This window comes from Rhipicephalus sanguineus, chromosome 5 (assembly GCF_013339695.2).
Source record: "Rhipicephalus sanguineus isolate Rsan-2018 chromosome 5, BIME_Rsan_1.4, whole genome shotgun sequence".
Classification (NCBI taxonomy): domain Eukaryota; kingdom Metazoa; phylum Arthropoda; class Arachnida; order Ixodida; family Ixodidae; genus Rhipicephalus; species Rhipicephalus sanguineus.
In genome coordinates this window covers 109,247,444-109,266,626 of record NC_051180.1, presented here as the reverse complement: position 1 = coordinate 109,266,626, position 19,183 = coordinate 109,247,444, and the positions used below count along the sequence as shown (strand labels likewise).

At 48.6% G+C, this 19,183-nt stretch overlaps 1 protein-coding gene and 15 non-coding genes across 16 annotated transcripts in view; all 16 read right to left on the bottom strand.

The window, feature by feature from the left end:
* LOC119394122 (receptor-type tyrosine-protein phosphatase F-like) overlaps nt 1–16,525 on the bottom strand; it is an 80,465-nt gene extending 63,940 nt beyond the window's left edge. The window contains exon 1 of the mRNA XM_037661370.2: nt 16,269–16,525. Within this exon, the coding sequence (XP_037517298.1) occupies nt 16,269–16,506 (238 nt within the window). The 5' untranslated portion in view covers nt 16,507–16,525. The remainder of the gene's footprint in view (nt 1–16,268) is intronic.
* Trnat-cgu (transfer RNA threonine (anticodon CGU)) lies at nt 7,935–8,006 on the bottom strand. Its single transcript has one exon. It is a non-coding gene; the product is annotated as a tRNA-Thr (tRNA).
* Trnat-cgu (transfer RNA threonine (anticodon CGU)) lies at nt 8,123–8,194 on the bottom strand. Its single transcript has one exon. It is a non-coding gene; the product is annotated as a tRNA-Thr (tRNA).
* Trnat-cgu (transfer RNA threonine (anticodon CGU)) lies at nt 8,311–8,382 on the bottom strand. Its single transcript has one exon. It is a non-coding gene; the product is annotated as a tRNA-Thr (tRNA).
* On the bottom strand, nt 8,499–8,570 carry Trnat-cgu (transfer RNA threonine (anticodon CGU)). The gene has a single exon. It is a non-coding gene; the product is annotated as a tRNA-Thr (tRNA).
* Trnat-cgu (transfer RNA threonine (anticodon CGU)) lies at nt 8,687–8,758 on the bottom strand. The gene has a single exon. It is a non-coding gene; the product is annotated as a tRNA-Thr (tRNA).
* Trnat-cgu (transfer RNA threonine (anticodon CGU)) lies at nt 8,875–8,946 on the bottom strand. Its single transcript has one exon. It is a non-coding gene; the product is annotated as a tRNA-Thr (tRNA).
* On the bottom strand, nt 9,063–9,134 carry Trnat-cgu (transfer RNA threonine (anticodon CGU)). The gene has a single exon. It is a non-coding gene; the product is annotated as a tRNA-Thr (tRNA).
* Nucleotides 9,251–9,322, bottom strand: Trnat-cgu (transfer RNA threonine (anticodon CGU)). Its single transcript has one exon. It is a non-coding gene; the product is annotated as a tRNA-Thr (tRNA).
* Trnat-cgu (transfer RNA threonine (anticodon CGU)) lies at nt 14,638–14,709 on the bottom strand. The gene has a single exon. It is a non-coding gene; the product is annotated as a tRNA-Thr (tRNA).
* Nucleotides 14,831–14,902, bottom strand: Trnat-cgu (transfer RNA threonine (anticodon CGU)). Its single transcript has one exon. It is a non-coding gene; the product is annotated as a tRNA-Thr (tRNA).
* On the bottom strand, nt 15,024–15,095 carry Trnat-cgu (transfer RNA threonine (anticodon CGU)). Its single transcript has one exon. It is a non-coding gene; the product is annotated as a tRNA-Thr (tRNA).
* On the bottom strand, nt 15,217–15,288 carry Trnat-cgu (transfer RNA threonine (anticodon CGU)). Its single transcript has one exon. It is a non-coding gene; the product is annotated as a tRNA-Thr (tRNA).
* Trnat-cgu (transfer RNA threonine (anticodon CGU)) lies at nt 15,405–15,476 on the bottom strand. The gene has a single exon. It is a non-coding gene; the product is annotated as a tRNA-Thr (tRNA).
* Trnat-ugu (transfer RNA threonine (anticodon UGU)) lies at nt 15,594–15,665 on the bottom strand. The gene has a single exon. It is a non-coding gene; the product is annotated as a tRNA-Thr (tRNA).
* On the bottom strand, nt 15,786–15,857 carry Trnat-ugu (transfer RNA threonine (anticodon UGU)). Its single transcript has one exon. It is a non-coding gene; the product is annotated as a tRNA-Thr (tRNA).
* Nucleotides 16,526–19,183: the final 2,658 nt, after the last annotated feature.

Sequence of the window (19,183 nt, the reverse complement as noted above, 5' to 3'; positions counted from 1 at the left end):
TTAACAGAGCAAACAAAATTCTATGGTCAACACAATCGAATGCCTTTTGAAAATCAATCTGTAAGATGGCAACTCGCTCATCTGAATAATCACAACATTCAAGTATGCTGCGCGCTATGTGAATATTGGTCACAATCGATCGCCCTTTGATACCGCGCGTTTGATGAGGCCCGACGATGTCCTTAATCGCAGTCTCTAGTCTGCGACCCAGAACCTTCATGTAGATTTTGTATTCTACGTTAGTGAGGGCTATTGGTCTATACCCTGAAACAAATTTTAGCTTATCTGGGTCCTCGGTTTTTGGTATAAGTACTGTGTGGGAAGACCGGTATGACGGTGGCAATGTGTTTAATTTGTACGCTTCATTAAATATGACTGTGAGGATAGGGCTTACTTCGTGTTTAAACTGTTTATAAAAAGCGGCGGTGAATCCGTCAGGTCCGGGTGATTTTCCAGGATTTAACTTATCTATTGCTACTTCAACTTCGGCTGAGGTTATTGGCCTTTGCAAATTCTCCTTTCTTTCATCGTCCACGCGGAGCAAAACAGGCAGATACTCGTTTTTGAATTTTGCCAGGTCTACGTCATGCGCGGCGAATAATGCCCGATAATGCTCAGTGAAAGCCATTTTAATCTCCTCTGTATCGGTTGTTACCGACCCGCCCCATTTTATCTCCCGGATGTGGTTTCTTTCGGCACGTGCGTTTTCCAAACACAGCGCGCGCTTCGATGGCATTTCACCCGCGGCTGTGTCCTCTGCCCTTGCCCTCACCAACGCACCGCGATAACGTTCTTCATCCAGTTGCTCAATCTTTTGTTTTACTTTTCTGATGTCTTCTGACCATTTTCCGGGGGCTCGGCATTCCTGCTCAAGTAGCTTATTAAGCAGCAGTTTTAATTCCTTCTCTTTCCTTTTCTCTTCGTGCCGAATACACGTAGCCCTTTCAATTGCTTTCAGTTTTAAAGATTCCTTACATAATTCCCACTGCTGCCAAATACAAAGGTCTTCACTAGGGTCTAACTTGGAGATGTGATCATTTACAGTTAAATTAAACTCCTCTTCCTGCAATAGTTTACTATTTAATTTCCATGTTTCCCAGGAGAAAGCGGTGGTTCGCTTGGTGATTCCAATAGAGCACTGTACTAAGCAGTGGTCCGAAAACGACACCGGGGCTACATCGTAGCTGGTACATAGCGGAAGGATGTCTACAGCTACGTAAACGCGGTCGAGTCTTGCATGGCTAGGGCCTTCGAAACGCGTGAACTTTACTGCTCTAGTACCTTGAGTACATTCAGCCACGTCCTCAAGGTCCCAGCTTTCGACAATATGTGTCAAAATCTTGGTGCTCTTATCTCTGAAACCCCGAGTGCTCGTTTTGTCGTGCGTACTAAGGACACAGTTAAAATCGTCCAACACTATTAACTGCTTTCCTGCACTGAGCCGTTGTTCAAGGCTATGAAAATACAGGGCCCTTTCTTCGACCTTGTTGGGCGCGTACACGCACACGACTCGCCACTCGCTGTTGTTCAGAGAAAAGTCAACTACAGCAGATCGGCCAGCCTCACCACGGCCGGTCTAGAGGCGCGCGCTCGCTCCTTCCCTTACGGCTGAGCAGCCGCCGGGAGTACAATGGAACTTTTTCTATACAGTCACGACGGCGCGCTCCGCGTGAGGGCGTCGCGAGCCAACCGCCCAAAGCGCGTTTCGCCGCATGCGCTTCGTGATGTAAACCAGCTGTGCCCGGCCAATTTCTCGTGCTAATTACTTCTTTCGATTGTAGCAAGCGGTGAAGGGTGCGTGTGGGGACAGTCTGCCTTTCTCGGCACTCGGCAATAGAAGACGCACACGCAGCAACAACAATATTTTTTAAGACCCGACCACCTTATATTCGATGGAGGCGAAAATGCCTGAGGCCCGTGTGCTTAGATTTAGGTGCACGTTAGAGAACCCCAGCTGCCACAGCAGTGCATTTTTGGTGGGCCACGCATATTTACAACGTCACAGAGGGGGATTACCCATCTAACCTGGAAAAGATGAATGTAATACGTGCAGTGCAAGTATTCTCGCTCCAAGTCATTGGCGCACTGGAACATCTGCGAAACTTGAGGGGCAACTCCTCTATTGTTCTATTCAAGGATGCAGCATCCACAATCAATTCCATGAAAGTCATAAAGAGATGGTTCGACATTCACAACACTACGTACAGTGGAAATGACTGCAAACTTCCCATCTCAAAGCAGGACGACAGCCGATTGCTGTGGCTGGAAAATGAATTTTCAGGCTACATTAAGCGCATCCAGGATTCTTCTGTCGCCGCTGGCGTTGGAAACTTTACAGACGAGACGTACGCTGCCCTGCTTTTTACCACAAAGTCCACAGTGGAGACTTCTTCTGAGAAAAGGAGTAAATTATGTGCTCACGAAGAAATTTAACAGTAATCCTATAGAGGCATTGTTTGGAAAATTGAGGGCAATGTGCGGGGGCAATGACGCGCTAGACGCAAGAGCCGTCACAGCTGCCTTGACCCACGTTGTCAAGGAAAAGGCGCTACCTTCAAAAGACATGGGCATTCGCGACGAAAACATTGAAGCGGCGGTGTCTACTCCGGAAGATGTTATTGAGGAACTTGAAGCTCTACGAGAACCTCCTCGCAAACCACCGAACTCTGTTGCCTATTGAAGCTGGTGTATGTAGGTGGTTACATTGCCAAACTCATCACTGATGTCGGTTGCGAAACATGCGCCATGCTAGTGACGACAAACAAAACGAGCAGTCCTTTGTATCATCTTCTCCGTCAGCAGGAAGCCTATGATCTACACTACCCAAAGCCGGAGTTAATATCAATGCTGGACACAATTGTGACGTTCTTCGAGAAAGCAGTCAAATATCTTCCTCGAACGAAAATCCTCGAGACCCTGCAATTGACTGTTGAGCCATACCTTGAAGATTCGCCACTTCTGGACTGTCCGGAAGGTGTGGACAAGGGTCACGCGAGAGTGCTGCTCATATTATTTCTGAGAAGTTTCTCCGGATTCTTCTTATTAACTACACAAAAAAGTTAACAGATCAGAATGACAGGCCTTCCGGTTTTATTCACAAGCCCTCGCGGAAGCATATCAGGCGGTGACAGACTTGACTCCCTTAAACTGTGATCGTCACTACAGTGTTTTACCAGCAGTGATTTTTTTCAGTTCTCCATGCGCATATTGTTGTAGTACCAAGGAAAACATTCTGTTTCCCATTGAAAGGATTCTCTGAAAGTTTTTTATGTTTCCTCTTCGTCTGCAGCGTGGCCGTCCCCATTATGCAGTGACTTTCACTTTTTTGAAGTATTTGTTTCAATATTAAAGCACGAATTAAGATGCCTCCAACAAAAAATGTGCAATTTTGTTATTTTCAAGTACAGCGACGGCCGGCACATACATTTGAAATAAACATTTCCTAAACCATGATTAAACCGTTTCCTCAACCAAATGCAATGTTCATTCTCTTACTTATTCTCGAAGTTACAGAAACCTAAAAAAAAACGAGGCCGTGTTATAACCGCGTCGATGCTTTGCCGAGCAACAGATGCGGGCTTATGAGCGGCCTGCGCCACCACTTCTGTTAAGCGGAATTTACCAGAGTCATCATATATACTTGCTACCATGTTTCTATCGCATTGGTACCATGAATACCATATAGAGTAACTTCAGAAAGCGCCACGGTAAGTCGGAAGCCGAGCACTCCCTGCGCGCGCTAGCCTCCGCAACGGCCGGGAGTGAGTTAGGGAGCAGTTAAAGTCACTGGAACGGGAAAAGTACCGCGACCGTCGTGCGCGCCGCCATATTTGGTCCAGCGCGGCCGAAGCTACGGCTAGAGTGCTCTACTACGGCGGTGCGGTGTTGATTTCACGTGGAGTAACGCATGTTTTACGCATTGCGTGCGCTTTTGCAGCCCCGAATGAAGCATACCGTTGTTCTCTCACTGATTAGGAAAGAAATAGCGGCAATTTTCACTTGCCTACATGTGCACGCACGCGTATTAACGCGATAAAGAAATGCCAACTGCGCGGCATTTACGCGCTCGGCTGTCTGCATTTATTAAATGCGAAGCATTTCTTAGCGAATTTCTGTGACTTTGTACGTATCTATCTATCTATCTATCTATCTATCTATCTATCTATCTATCTATCTATCTATCTATCTATCTATCTATCTATCTATCTATCTATCTATCTATCTATCTATCTATCTATCTATCCGACTTTGTGCTGTCCTGACCGCTTCGTTAATGGGAAGTACACCAAATTTGGTATGGCATAACATGACTGTCTGAGGAATTTAAATTAAGGTGATAACATGAAAATAATGACATGCATGCCATGTACGGCATGATTTACATGCCACGCTCATGCTGCGCTCGCGGCCGCTTCGATAGCTTGATACACAACAAAATTGTTATGGCGTGACAAGAGTGTATGACGAACATAAATGACTGGTTATAACGTGCAAATCATGACAGACATGCCATGTAAAACATGATTTACATGACATGGTTTCAGGGCGCTCGCGGTCGTTTAATTGAAATGCATATATACCAAAACTTTTATGACGAGCTATTTCTGTATGACGAACGTTAGTGATAGGTGGTAACATGAAAATCATGACTTCCATGTCATGTACGGCATGACTTACTTGCCACGCGCATGCTGCGATGGCGGGTGGTTCGCTAGCTTGAAATGAACCCAAATTGGTATAGCGTGAGGTGACTGTATGACGAACACGAATGACAAGTGGTAACGTGAAAATCATGAGGGTATTTATGTTGGTCATACAGTCACGTCACGCAATACCGATTTTGGTGCATATCAAACAAGCGAACCGGCCACGAGAGCACCATGAGCATGGCATGTAAATCATGCTTTACATGACATGCGTACCATTATTTTCATGTTACTGCACGGTATTTATGTTGGTCATACAGTCACATCATGCAATATCGGTTTTGGTGCATATCAAGCAAGCGAACCGGCCGCGAGAGCATCATGAGCATGGCATGTAAATCATGCCTTACATGACATGCGTGCCATTATTTTCATGGTACCACCTATTATTTACGTTCGCATTACAGTCACGTCACGCAACACCGTTTATGGTGCATATCAAGCAAGCGAACCGGACGCGAGAGCATCATGAGCATGGCATGTAAATCATGCTTTACATGACATGCGTACCATTATTTTCATGTTACTGCACGGTATATATGTTGGTCACACAGTCACGTCACGTAATACCGATTTTTGTGCATATCAAGCAAGCGAACCGGCCGCGAGAGCATCAGTCATTATTTTCATACTACCACCTGTTATTTGTGTTCGTCATACAGTCACGTCAGGCAGTATCAATGTGTAGCAGTCAGTTTTCATAGCGCGCTGATCATTATATGTGAGCCCAAAGGCGTCAATTTTACGCCAAACATAATAAAATGTTATTGTGCATGAACCTCCTGCGACAACCACGCGAAACAAGCTGCACTAGTGCAGGGTAGGCGCAAACATTCCCCGAAACATTCGCGAATTCGCAATGAAGCGCTTACCTCACAATGCGGGTATCAGTCGTGGGAACAAATTTTTCCCGCCTAATTCTGTGCAGCCACACAGCCCGTCGTTTGGCATCCTTTTTCCCGCCGGGAATGGCAAAGAGGGCCTTACCCGGGCATTCTTCGATGCCTCGATAGGCTTTCGATGAAGTCTCAAAACGATACGGGATGTCGTAATGTTCCTGCACGCTTTCATGAGCCTATAAAAACAATCGCCCTCCAAAGCGCCGTGCGTCTGCGGCCGGGAGACACTAGCGAGGCGAGCGAGCTGGACCATTTATGTGGCGAAGCCGCCGGAAGGGCGCGGCGGCGAAGAGAAAAGGAACGCGGTACTTTTCCCGTTACAGTGACTTTAGGAGCAGTTGGCTCGGAGCGCCCCCACGAAATTGCGGCCATAGGTAGCAACAGCCCCCCGTGCGCAGGCCGTAAAGGAAGGAGCGAGCGCGCGCCTCCAGACCGGCCGTGGCCTCACACGAAAAATGGGCGTTCACCTGCAGCCCCGGCAATTTCTTAACAAATAGGATGCAGCCGGCCGATGTGCCCACTGCATGGCTAACTACAGCAAAAAAGCGAGACGTGAAACGCTGCACCATGCTGCCGGTCTCCTCTTCGCCATCGACTTTAGTTTCCTGCACCGCTAGGGCGTCTATGTCGTGTTCCGTTAAAAGTCGATATAGCTGGCTTTGCTTCCTTTTGCTTGCCAGTCCTCTAACGTTAAGGGTGGCCACTTTTAACGAGCAGGCAGGTGTCATTTTAGCGAACGGAAAGGAGACCAGCAGCACTGTGCTTACCTCTCACGTCTAGCACGAGGCTAGACGGTGCCATCGCCGGCAGTGCCGTCCGGCGCAACCGCTGGAGCTTGTCCAACGGGCTCGGCGTTGCCGCCGCGCTTGTCGAAATTCACGTTCGGGCGCGGCCGCAGGGACGACCGCCGTACTTGCGCTGTCTTTGCAGGGGGTTCCTCGACGCCAGGTGTCGTCGGCTGGGTACCGTCGTTGCTGCTCTGGGGGTGGGGGCGTTTCGACGCCGCGGCGGCATTGGTGGGCGTATGGACGCCACTATTCACCGGCGGTGCTTCCTTGGAGGTCTTAACGTCGCTGACCTTGGCAGCTGGTTCACTGTCCGTCGCTGTCCCAGTCGTCTCGGTTGATGCAGCCGCGTCAACCGCCGCCCTTTGCGGCGCTGGAACGACACCTTTGCCGGTGACGCCTCCTGACGACGCTGCAGGTAGGACCTGTGATGCCGGCTCGTTGCCCGTTGACCCAGACGAGTCACCTTCACGTTGCTGGACCCCAGGGCAATCCGCCTTCGGGGCGTCACCGCCGGAAGGCGCCGTCGTGTGCAGCGTGCCCGTCTGCTTTCTCGCGTCTTCCGTGCCCCTCGCTGCCTCTTCAGCCTCGGCGACGTCCATCAGATCCTCGTTGTCATCCGCCTTTGGCAGCCCGGTTGCAGACGCGTACGTACGGACGAAGTCCGCGTCCGCGTGTCCATAGCGCCGGCACTTTGAACACCGAGGCACCCTGCAGTCACGGCGTATGTGTCCCGTGCCGTGGCAGCGCAGGCACTGCATTGCTCTCCCGGGAACCACCACGAGGGCCAACTCGCCGGCGACACGAACCTGGTGGGGCAGGTCGTCAACCTTGAGACCAGGCTTCAACTTGAGTAGCACGCTCCTCGTGGTTGAGCCCTTTTCTCGCATGCCTTGGACGCGCCAACGCTCACGCGTCACCTCGGTGACGTTTCCGAACGCTGCGAAGGCTGTTCGGATGTCTTCGTCCTGCACGCCGTAGAGCAGCCAATGCAGGAGATGTTTCACCTGCTGGTCTTCAGGGTCGAAGATGACACACTGGCGCCCTTTCACCTTCAGCTCCTTCATGGCGGCGAGTTTCTTTGTGGCTTCTCCGGTGTTCAGGGTGACCGCCCAGACATGGTTAATCTGGTAAGCACCCACCGCCAGCACGTCGGGTAGAACACCAGCGCTCGCAAGGGCATCTCGGAAATCTTCGACCCGGTAAGGCCTCTCACGCACGTCTCCGTGCAAGAACAACGTGTTCTGAACGATACGACCGGTAGGCAAAGTAGGCAGCACGATTTCGTAGTCCTTATCGTCTTCGGCGGTGATCCTATTACCGCGGCCGGCACGGGCCGCTATCGCCGCTCCATCGGAGCCGTTCATTCTTCGTCCGTTCGCTGGCGCGGCCGGAAGTAGAATGCGCTACCACTGAGCTATAGCGGCCGATGACAGTGGCCGACCAAAAGATGTAGCAATGAACACCTGACATTATTCGGGGCAAAATTGTCGCGTCATCTTTGCAACGTTCTTGAGAACCGCACAAAATAAAAAAAATATTAATGCCGCCAGTGAGGTTTGAACTCACGACCCCTGGTTTACGAGACCAGTGCTCTACCACTGAGCTATAGCGGCCGATGACAGTGGCCGACCAAAAGATGTACCAATGCACACCTGACATTATTCGGGGCAAAATTGCTGCGTCATCTTCTCAACTTTCTTGAGAACCGCGCAAAATAAAAAAATATTAATGCCGCCAGTGAGGTTTGAACTCACGACCCCTGGTTTACGAGACCAGTGCTCTACCACTGAGCTATAGCGGCCGGTGACAGTGGCCGACCAAAAGATGTACCAACGCACACCTGACATTATTCGGGGCAAAATTGCTGCGTCATCTTCTCAACTTTCTTGAGAACCGCGCAAAATAAACAAATATTAATGCCGCCAGTGAGGTTTGAACTCACGACCCCTGGTTTACGAGACCAGTGCTCTACCACTGTGCTATAGCGGCCGATGACAGTGGCCGACCAAAAGATGTACCAATGCACACCTGACATTATTCGGGGCAAAATTGCTGCGTCATCTTCTCAACTTTCTTGAGAACCGCGCAAAATAAAAAAATATTAATGCCGCCAGTGAGGTTTGAACTCACGACCCCTGGTTTACGAGACCAGTGCTCTACCACTGAGGTATAGCGGCCGATGACAGTGGCCGACCAAAAGATGTACCAATGCACACCTGACATTATTCGGGGCAAAATTGCTGCGTCATCTTCTCAACTTTCTTGAGAACCGCGCAAAATAAAAAAATTTTAATGCCGCCAGTGAGGTTTCAACTCACGACCCCTGGTTTACGAGACCAGTGCTCTACCACTGAGCTATAGCGGCCGATGACAGTGGCCGACCAAAAGATGTACCAATGCACACCTGACATTATTCGGGGCAAAATTGCTGCGTCATCTTCTCAACTTTCTTGAGAACCGCGCAAAATAAAAAAATATTAATGCCGCCAGTGAGGTTTGAACTCACGACCCCTGGTTTACGAGACCAGTGCTCTACCACTGAGCTATAGCGGCCGATGACAGTGGCCGACCAAAAGATGTACCAATGCACACCTGACATTATTCCGGGCAAAATTGCTGCGTCATCTTCTCAACTTTCTTGAGAACCGCACAAAATAAAAAATGTTTAATGCCGCCAGTGAGGTTTGAACTCACGACCCCTGGTTTACGAGACCAGTGCTCTACCACTGAGCTATAGCGGCCGATGACAGTGGCCGACCAAAAGATGTACCAATGCACACCTGACATTATTCGGGGCAAAATTGCTGCGTCATCTTCTCAACTTTCTTGAGAACCGCGCAAAATAAAAAAATATTAATGCCGCCAGTGAGGTTTGAACTCACGACCCCTGGTTTACGAGACCAGTGCTCTACCACTGAGCTATAGCGGCCGATGACAGTGGCCGACCAAAAGATGTAGCAATGAACACCTGACATTATTCGGGGCAAAATTGTCGCGTCATCTTTTCAACTTTCTTGAGAACCGCACAAAATAAAAAAATATTAATGCCGCCAGTGAGGTTTTAACTCTGACCCCTGCTTTACAAGACCAGTGCTCTACCATTGAGCAATAATGGCTTTTTTTTCTTTATTGCTTTTAACAACCACAACCAAAATGATCACATACAGAATATATACACTTTATAAAAACACTAGCTTCAGCTTGGCCAGTGCGTATGCTTTAAAAAGGCTTCACAGAAGCCAATTGATCAAGTACAGGTAGCCACTCGGGAGGTTCAGGTTGTGCTTTAAACAAGTCTCGTGTGTACAGCATACTCTCAACAAAATAGTCTCTTGCTGAGTGAGCCTCTATATGAGCATGTCGGATATCCATTCTTGTCTTCCATACACTATGCATGCAGAGCAACATTAACATGTCACTCGGCACTTCCCCTGTACCTGCACATGGAAGAAAGCGAATTCCGAAAGCGCTTTAGGTAATTCTTTTTTTAGTGTCCGTTGTAGTACATCCCACAAGAATACAGCGTCGTGGCAATCGAGGGAAATGTGCTCCATTGTTTCTGGTTTCCGGCATATTAAACAGTTCACTGACCAGGGTTCAAAGAGCCCTTTACTTTGTGACCATGGCAATACAGGGAGAGTGCCGGTATGCACCCGAAAAAAGAACGTTTTGACTGAGGGTCTAACCGGCATTCTTTTAACACGCTTTAGCACATCGCGCTTAGGACCCAGCCTGTACGGAGCTCGATATAATGGTACTGGCAAAAACACATCCCGAAGATCACGATACAGTTTCTTTTTGGTGACATCAGACAAGTATTCATAAGAAAATCTTTCCTTGAGCAGGCGTGTAGACGAAACAACTTCACGCAAATAAGGACTTAGTGGTCCAGCTTCAAAAGAAAAGGACGACACAACAAAATCGGGTAGGGGATTCTGCAATCGCGCTTGAATCACAGTTCTCAAAAAATTATCAGTTTGATCCCGAACAAAAACGAATCTGCTCACCAGCTGTTTAAAGAACAGATGCAATAGCCCTAGACCACCATTTTTCACCTTATGAAATAAATTGCACCGGCTCGTGCGCTCCCACTGCGATCCCCATATAAAGGTCGCGAATACTCGGTGCATTTTTTTAACCGAAGTTCGGGTCATTGTTAACACTTGCAAAACATAGAAAACTTTGGCAATCAGAAATACATTGCAAACAGACGCTCTTGCAAGCATTGAGAAATTGCGGCCACCCCACTTATCGGTACAATTTTTCATGCGTTTGTTTTCCTCGGACCAGTACTCCGTAGGACTCCGGTGATGATCTAAAGGAACGCCGAGGTACTTTCCCGGCGTGATTTTCCAATTCATGTCACAATAAACCTCAGGTGTGCTTTGCCAATTGCCATGCCAAAAGCCAAGGCACTTTGCCCAACTGATTGCACTACCGGTTGCTGCGCAGAAATCTCTAGCTATTCTTACAACTTCTTGCACACTTTCTTTGTCAGTGCAGAACACGGCAATATCATCAGCATAGGCTAATATTCTGGTTTAACTGCTCAAAAACGAATACCCTCTTGCACTAGGGGTTGCAAGCATACGTAAACAAAATGGCTCCAAGTAAAGCGCGAAAAGGAGAGGCGACAGAGCACATCCTTGTTTCACGCTCGAGAGCACTGGAATAGCAGCAGTTAATTCTTTGTTGATTACTAACTTAGCCGTACACTCATGGTACACCATTTTAACACATTCGGTAATAACAGATCCAACATTTACATGCTCCGACAATAAAAACAAAACTTCGTGTACAACTTTGTCAAGCGCTTTATGCAAATCTAGCTGAATCATGGCCACGCGCTCATGCATTGCGTCACAGCATTACAGGATACTTCTGGCTATGTGTATGTTTGTGAAGATGGTTCTGCCTTTAATACCCCATGTCTGATGCGGGCCGACTAGAGATGTGATAATATTTTGTAGCCGTGTAGCTAACACCTTCATGTATATTTTATAGTCGGTGTTGGTCAGACTAATGGGCCGATAGGACTCCACTGAAATTAACTTTGCAGGATCATCAGTTTTGGGTATCAATACTACGTGAGCAGTCCTAAATGAGTGAGGTGCCTGTTTCTTCTCATAGCATTCTGTGATAACTCGATGTAATGCCACTGCCATTTCTGTCTTAAAGTGTTTGTATATGGCAGCACCCAGGCCATCCGGACCCGGTGACTTGCCGTTACTTAGACCGTCTATAGCTGCTTCAATTTCCGCCACCGTAATTTCTGCTTCTATTAACTCCCTATCAGAGTCTTCCAATCTTGGCATAAGGGCCAGAAAGTCCTCTTTGAAGCGCTTGGGGTCGTTAATTTTATTGCCAAGAAGTTCCGTGTAAAACTCAACAAACGCAAGATTTATCTCTTCACGGTCACGTGTAATGTGATTGCGATACCGTATTTCAGTTATCTCTTTGTTTGCTGCATGTTTCTTTTCTTCACTGAGCACTCGCTTAGTGGGCGTTTCGCCCATCCACAATCGTTCAGTGCGTGCTCTTATCATTGCTCCGCAGTACTTATCTTCGTCGATGAATTCGAGCTTTGCTTTCACCTCCTTTATTTCTTTTTTGAACTTTCCCGGCGCTTCGTTGTCTACGCTTAACATGTAGTTCAGCTCACTTTGTAACTGCTTCTCTTGTTGCCTTTCCTTTTGACGTAATACACAGGCTCTTTCGATGGCAACCATCTTTACGTCACACTTAAACTGCTCCCACACCGACACAAAGTTGTTGGTTTCTAAACGGAGGACAGTTGTAAGACATTCTTTGGTTTTCGTGACAAATACATCTTGCAGTAGCTTTTCATTAAATTTCCATAGAAACCAATCAAACTTCGCAGCCTTTCGTTTTTTGCCAATGTTAACCGTGACCAAGCAATGATCACTAAAACTAAGATGTTGCGTTTCATAGGAGGAGCATAGAGGTACCAACTTCGCTGACAAATATATTCTGTCTAACCTCGCATGAGACTGACCTTGAAAATGCGTGTACCGTACTTGGCCCTCTCGCGTCATTACGTAACCGACATCTTCCAGTTCTCTCTCGGTCACTATTGCGCTCAACAACTCAGCGCTTCTATCACGCACACTGAGGTTCGTCGTTTTATCTTCAGCTCTACATACACAATGAAAGTCTCCTAGAAAGACAGCAATTCTTTCTGTTTTCAAAAACCCCTCAACCACCCTAAGAAATGTTTCCCGTTCGTGCGTTCTGTTCGGTGCATAAATGCACACGGCACGCCAAGGCATTCCAGAAAAAATAAAATCACACACAACCAGCCTACCGCTATCGCAGGTGGACACATTTTCAACAACCGCGATGCTACTACGAATGAAAACGATGCAACCCCCTGACCACCCCACAGCATGACAAACGCATACATTGTACCTAGGGCGAAAAACTTGAACCATTTGCTCCGTTTGTTCTTCACTTTCCATTTTAGTTTCTTGTACAGCCAAAAGGTCTACGTCGTTTTCCAAAAGAATGCGACTAATCTGGCATTGCCTCCTGCGTGAACACAGTCCCCTTGCATTCAACGTCGCAACGCGCATGTTAGTTTTAAAGTTAGTCGCCGTTTCATGATGGTTGCTTGGCCGGGTTTCCTACTCACGTCGCAGCAGTGGGTACTTGTGCTCCTTTGGAACGTCTCCTCCGCTAAGGCGAAGGCGGCGTTGGGGTCTCCACACGATCAGGCGGCAGGTTTGGCCTTGGTTTCAAGGTAGGCCGCCGACCAGTCGCTCTTTTTTGGAGGTTCTCCGGTGCCTGACGTGTCCACGTTTCCAGTGCTGTCAGATGCCTCACGAGCCCGCTTTTAAGCGATGCCTCCTGCCGCGGTCATCTCGACGTCCGTTGCTCCCGGGCCGACCTCTCGCCCATCTGCCGATGACTTTCTCGCGGCTTTCGCGTCGTCGTCTCCTGCTTTATTCTCTGCCTTCGTTCCTGGCGCAACGCGGAGCTTGTCGCCTTCACTGGTCCCTTCCTGTGCGGCTCCTGTAGAAAGTTCAAGGGGCATTACACGCGTTTCCGCATTGTCAGCCTCCCTGCTCGCTTCTTCGGCGTCCGCGGAGTCCATCAGGTGCTCAGACACTTCGTCCGTTCGGATTGGCCCTGTAATGCTGGCGTATGATCGCACGCAGTGAGAGTCATCGTGGCCATAGCGACGACAAACCCCACAACGCGGCACGCGGCAGTCCCGTCGAATGTGCCCGATGCCACGGTGTCGGAGGCAGAGCGGTGCTCTGCCAGAATGACGACGAGCGCCACGTCTTCCGCAACACGCAGTTGGTGTGGCAGGTCGTCCACAGTAACGCCCACATGCAGTTTCATTGTAACCGAGCGGGTAGTTGAACCTTTGTCACTGCAACCCTGGACCTTCCACTTGTCTCTGCTTATTTCGGTCACTTTTCCAAAAGGCGACAAGGCAACTTGCACATCTTCGTCCGGCACGCCATGAAGCAGCCAGCATAGGCGTGCGCACAGGGGGGGGGGGGGGGGGCAGGGGGGGCGGCCGCCCCCCCTAATCACCTAAGAGGGGGGGGGGGCGCAAAATCTGCACCGTACATGGACTTAGTAGGGTGGGTGGGGGGGGGCGCTGCGATGAACCTTCGCCCCCCCCTAATGAGGAACCCTGCGCACGCCTATGGCAGCCAGTATAGCTTTAGCCGCACACCACGGTCACGGGGGTCAGTCAACATACAGCGATGGTCCTTGACGTCGAATGACTCCGTCGCCAGCATCTTCTTTTTGCCTTCATCATCCTTGAACGTCACTGCCCACAGGTGATTCATTTGGTATGCCCCAAGGGCGACCACTTCCGGCAGCAGCGAAAGACGAGCAAGGCTGTCTCGGACATGCTCCACACGACACGGTCTGGCTTTTAAATTGCCATGCAAAAAAACCGTGTGCAAAACAGAATCACCTGAAGGCAAATGAGGCAGAACAACCTGGAAATCTTCGCCTGGCTTTTCGGTACACCTGATACCGCGGACCACACGAGCCGCTGAAACCGCCCCTACACGGGAACACATGATAGCACGTCCGTTCACTGTCGTGGCCGGAAGTGGAATCCCGAGCTAGCGGCCGATGACAGTGGCCGACCAAAAGATGTACCAATGCACACCTGACATTATTCGGGGCAAAATTGTCGCGTCACCTCCTGAACATTCTTGAGAACCGCACAAAATAAAAATAAAAAAATATTAGTGCCGCCAGTGAGGTTTGAACTCACGACCCCTGGTTTACGAGACCAGTGCTCTACCACTGAGCTATAGCGGCCGATGACAGTGGCCGACCAAAAGATGTACCAATGCACACCTGACATTATTCGGGGCAAAACTGTCGCGTCATCTTCTCAACTTTCTTGAGAAGCGCACAAAATTTAAAAAAAAAACATTAATGCCACCAGTGAGGTTTGAACTCACGGCCCCTGGTTTACGAGATCAGTGCTCTACCACTGAGCTATAGCGGCCGATCACAGTGGCCGACCAAAAGATGTACCAATGCACACCTGACATTATTCGGGGCAAAATTGTCGCGTCATCTTCTCAACTTTCTTGAGAAGCGCACAAAAATTAAAAAAAAAACATTAATGCCGCAAGTGAGGTTTGAACTCACGGCCCCTGGTTTACGAGATCAGTGCTCTACCACTGAGCTATAGCGGCCGATGACAGTGGCCGACCAAAAGATGTACCAATGCACACCTGACAATATATGGGGCAAAATTGTCGCTTCATCTTCGCAACTTTCTTGAGAAGCGCACAAAAATTAAAAAAAAAACATTAATGCCGCCAGTGAGGTTTGAACTCACGGCCCCTGGTTTACGAGATCAGTGCTCTACCACTGAGCTATAGCGGCCGATGACAGCGGCCGACCAAGAGATGTACCAATGCACACCTGACATTATTCGGGGCAAAATCGTCGCGTCATCTTCTCAACTTTCTTGAGAATGGCGCAAAATAAAAAAATATTAATGCCGCCAGTGAGGTTTGAACTCACGACCCCTGGTTTACGAGACCAGTGCTCTACCACTGAGCTATAGCGGCCGATGACAGCGGCCGACCAAGAGATGTACCAATGCACACCTGACATTATTCGGGGCAAAATCGTCGCGTCATCTTCTCAACTTTCTTGAGAATGGCGCAAAATAAAAAAAATATTAATGCTGCCAGTGAGGTTTGAACTCACGACCCCTGGTTTACAAGACCAGTGCTCTACCACTGAGCTATAGCGGCCGATGACAGCGGCCGACCAAGAGATGTACCAATGCACACCTGACATTATTCGGGGCAAAATTATTGCGTCATCTTCTCAACTTTCTTGAGAAGCGCACAAAATTTAAAAAAAAACATTAATGCCGCCAGTGAGGTTTGAACTCACGACCCCTGGTTTACAAGACCAGTGCTCTACCACTGAGCTATAGCGGCTGATGTGATTTGGCAACCAAAAGTTGGATCAGCGCATGCCTTCATAATTCGCGGCAGAACCGCTAGGTTCTTTCCAGTGTGCCCTAGATGGAGAAGAGCAGCAGTTAAATGCTCCCAGTGAGGTTTGAGATGACTTTCGGTTTACGAAACCAGTGCTCTGATTATGACTGAGCTATCAGAACTGTTTCTTCTTAAATAGGAACAGGCTGGATTTTTTCCCGACTTCGTCAGCCGCAATTTTACCATTGTTTTATGCCTTGTAAGAGCGCTTGGGGCTCAGAAGTATCGCCGCCTAAAATTTGCTTAAGTGTAGCTTCAGAACGCTGAAAGCCATAAAGCACAAGTTTGTAAACAATTCAAAACCACTCTATGAACCACGAGTATCCAAATCGATAAGGTATAGGCGCTCACTGTCTGGCCTGGTCCTGAAGCGAGCCTTGAAGAGCAGCGCCGACCTCGTCCCGACTGCTACGTCGTAAATAAGCCAAGCGCCAAGGTGGGTGATGACGACGCCGTCGGTGCCCGAGCTCTTGTTCTGACAGGCGCTCAGGCCGCCCACCCAGCAACACCACGTGACCTCGTAATGCCGCGGTTCATCTTCGCCGCGGTCCGGAAGCGTCCATAGCACCAGTGCCCGCTGCGGCTCCATCAAGTCCACCGTGAACTTCCAACCTGCAGCCAACAGGTCAATGGAAATCGTCGACTTCGGCAAAACAGAGTGAATGCGCAGTTTTGTGCAGTTCCAGTTTATTACTACAATACAACCTTTTCTTTTTCGAAACTAAACGAAGCTTTCTGGATAAACGTTCCAGAAAGTTTCGCGTTTCCTTTATGTGTGAATGCAAGCTTCGCGATGTAGTGTTGCTATTTCATAAGTCAGTAATAGATTGGTCCAAAGCATTCTAATGAGCACGCTGCAGCGCTAAGGCCATGAGCAACTACAGAGCGAATGCGATATTAAAAAAAAAAACACTGAAACTTTGTTGCTCTCTACAGGCGCTCCTAGAAGATGGTTTCTTCTTGGGTAAGCTATTAGAACAGGGGTCTCAAGCTCACCTCAGCTAGCGGGCCGCAGTCACTAAGTTTAGTCTCGCGAGGGCCAGGACAGTGAAGAAGGTGAGAGCGCGTGGTGTGGGGGCGGAAGGGGAGGGGGATGTGAGTGGTTACCGAAAGGTTAGCCAAATCCTCTTAAGTTATGAGCCACATATGTGATATGGGAAGGGCCACGTTCTTTGTCGCTGCCCTCGCTACAGCGCACACAGGCTGCCGCTATCTGCTGTGTTGGCCCGCCTTGATAACAGACCCCTGTCGGAACAGTCAGTGCTAGAATGCCGTCCCGAACTGTCTTCACATCGTAAATCAATTAAAGCCTTACTGAACTTTTTTCGTGGCAGCGGCTTATTGAAAAGGCTATAGTATTCCCGTTATACACCTTCCTTTCGTTTATTTGTTGTTTGTTTTTTCGCGCGCCTGCTGTTCTCCCCGCTTTCTTTTCCATCTTTCTTCACCCTCCCCTTGGTGTAAGGTAGCAAACCGGATGCTACAATTCTGGTTGACCTCCCTGCCTTTCTCTCATTTTATTATCTCTCTCTCTCTCTCTTTCCTATATAATTTTATACGAGTCATTTCTGAAGGGGATTTTCGCGTCAGTGTTCGAGAAACATATGGTTACCGAGCTCCAGAATGCCTAAGAACTAGATGCCGGTTCTTAAATATACAGTTGTTGAACCACGGTTATGTTTCAACACATGGCGACCACATGGGGTGCGATTTTTTTTACTAAGAAAGTAACAAACATATGGTACGAAGACAGTCATGTCTGAGCCGGGCCGAGCCGCTAGCAAGAGAACCGCAGGCCGCGTGTTTGAGGCCCCTGCTATAGAGTAATGTATATTACTCTATAGCAGGGGCCTCAAACACGCGGTCTATACTGAACATAGCCCGTGGCACGGGCTATGTTCGGCATAGAAAAAGAATTCACAGTTTCGCCACAAGGTCGAAGCAATGAATATAATAGCAACAAATTGGAATGTCATGCGAAGAAAGGCTAGCAGCTCACTCTTTAGGAAACGTCGTAGCTGCAACGAGCGAAGTGACTTTCGTGCTGTCTATGACTTTGCGATGAGAGCAGAGCACGTACGAAGCTATGAGCCGTCTGCTGATCCCCTCTGAAGATAAGCGCGCGACCGCGAGAGACCACGCCAGATCGGTCTAGTACGCATTTCCTGCTGAAATCGTACAGCCCTCTCCCCCCCCCTTCCCCTCCAGCTTCTCTCCATGTGCCTTTCGTGCAAGGTGGCCGGCTAGTTCCATCTCTGCTTGAGCTGCGTTCGTTGGCAGCGCTCGCGCGCTTTCACTCGCACATAGAACATACGACGCGCGGGGCGATGTTATCGATTTGGACTTCATATGGAACATGACGACAACGGTGACGCCGACGGCGAAAATGCGCCTGGAGTGTCCGTGTATTTGTTATCGCAATAAAACACTTGGTATGTGTGTTATATGAGGCAACTGACAGATTAAAAGTCGTTCGAACCAGGGTTGCCACTGACTTTCGAGTAAATGTCGCCAAACGACGAGCAAAAAGTCGCCAAAAGTCGCCATTTTTTTTTACAAATTTCGCCAAAAATGTAGCCATTCTAGATATGTGCGGCATACCCAGTAACAAAAATTTCCACTCACGTATAGCCCCGTAGAACACAGTACCATCCAAGACCCTTAAATTATATTGACGTTTCTCGATGCCAGTCGTATCACCCGCTTCACCATGGGAGTGCATGGTGCTGCTTCTCCGACTAGCCGCAAGATGTGCGTGGTGGCGCAATGAACGAAACGCTCATGATATCCTTCCATCCCTGTCCTCGTTTCAAAGCTATAAGTGTGGTATAAACCTTGGGCGAAAACCGTGAAAGCATTATTTGTAGACAGCTTTACGTACCCTTATATGAATTAAAAGGATTAAAAGGTTTATTGAAGGTAACACGACAGAATTCTTACAGGAACCGATCATTAGTGAGTCTTACACCTTTTCAGTGTGAACTAATATGATACCGGACATCACCGACCCTTTCTTATAGTTACTTATATCTACACGCGTCAATCCGATGCGTTATTGCTGTATAGCGATGTAAAATGTTATATAGCAATTGTTTTTATTGCACACGCTCACCGAGAACAGTGAAAAATGCCTCAATAAATAATTTTTATTGCAGAAATAGCCGCGTATCCGCCTCTCTTCGCTATTCCAAAACAGTCTTTGCGAGCTGAACTGGGGGTACTGCAACAGTGAATAAGTCGCCAAGCTATTCACAGCAGTTGGAGCT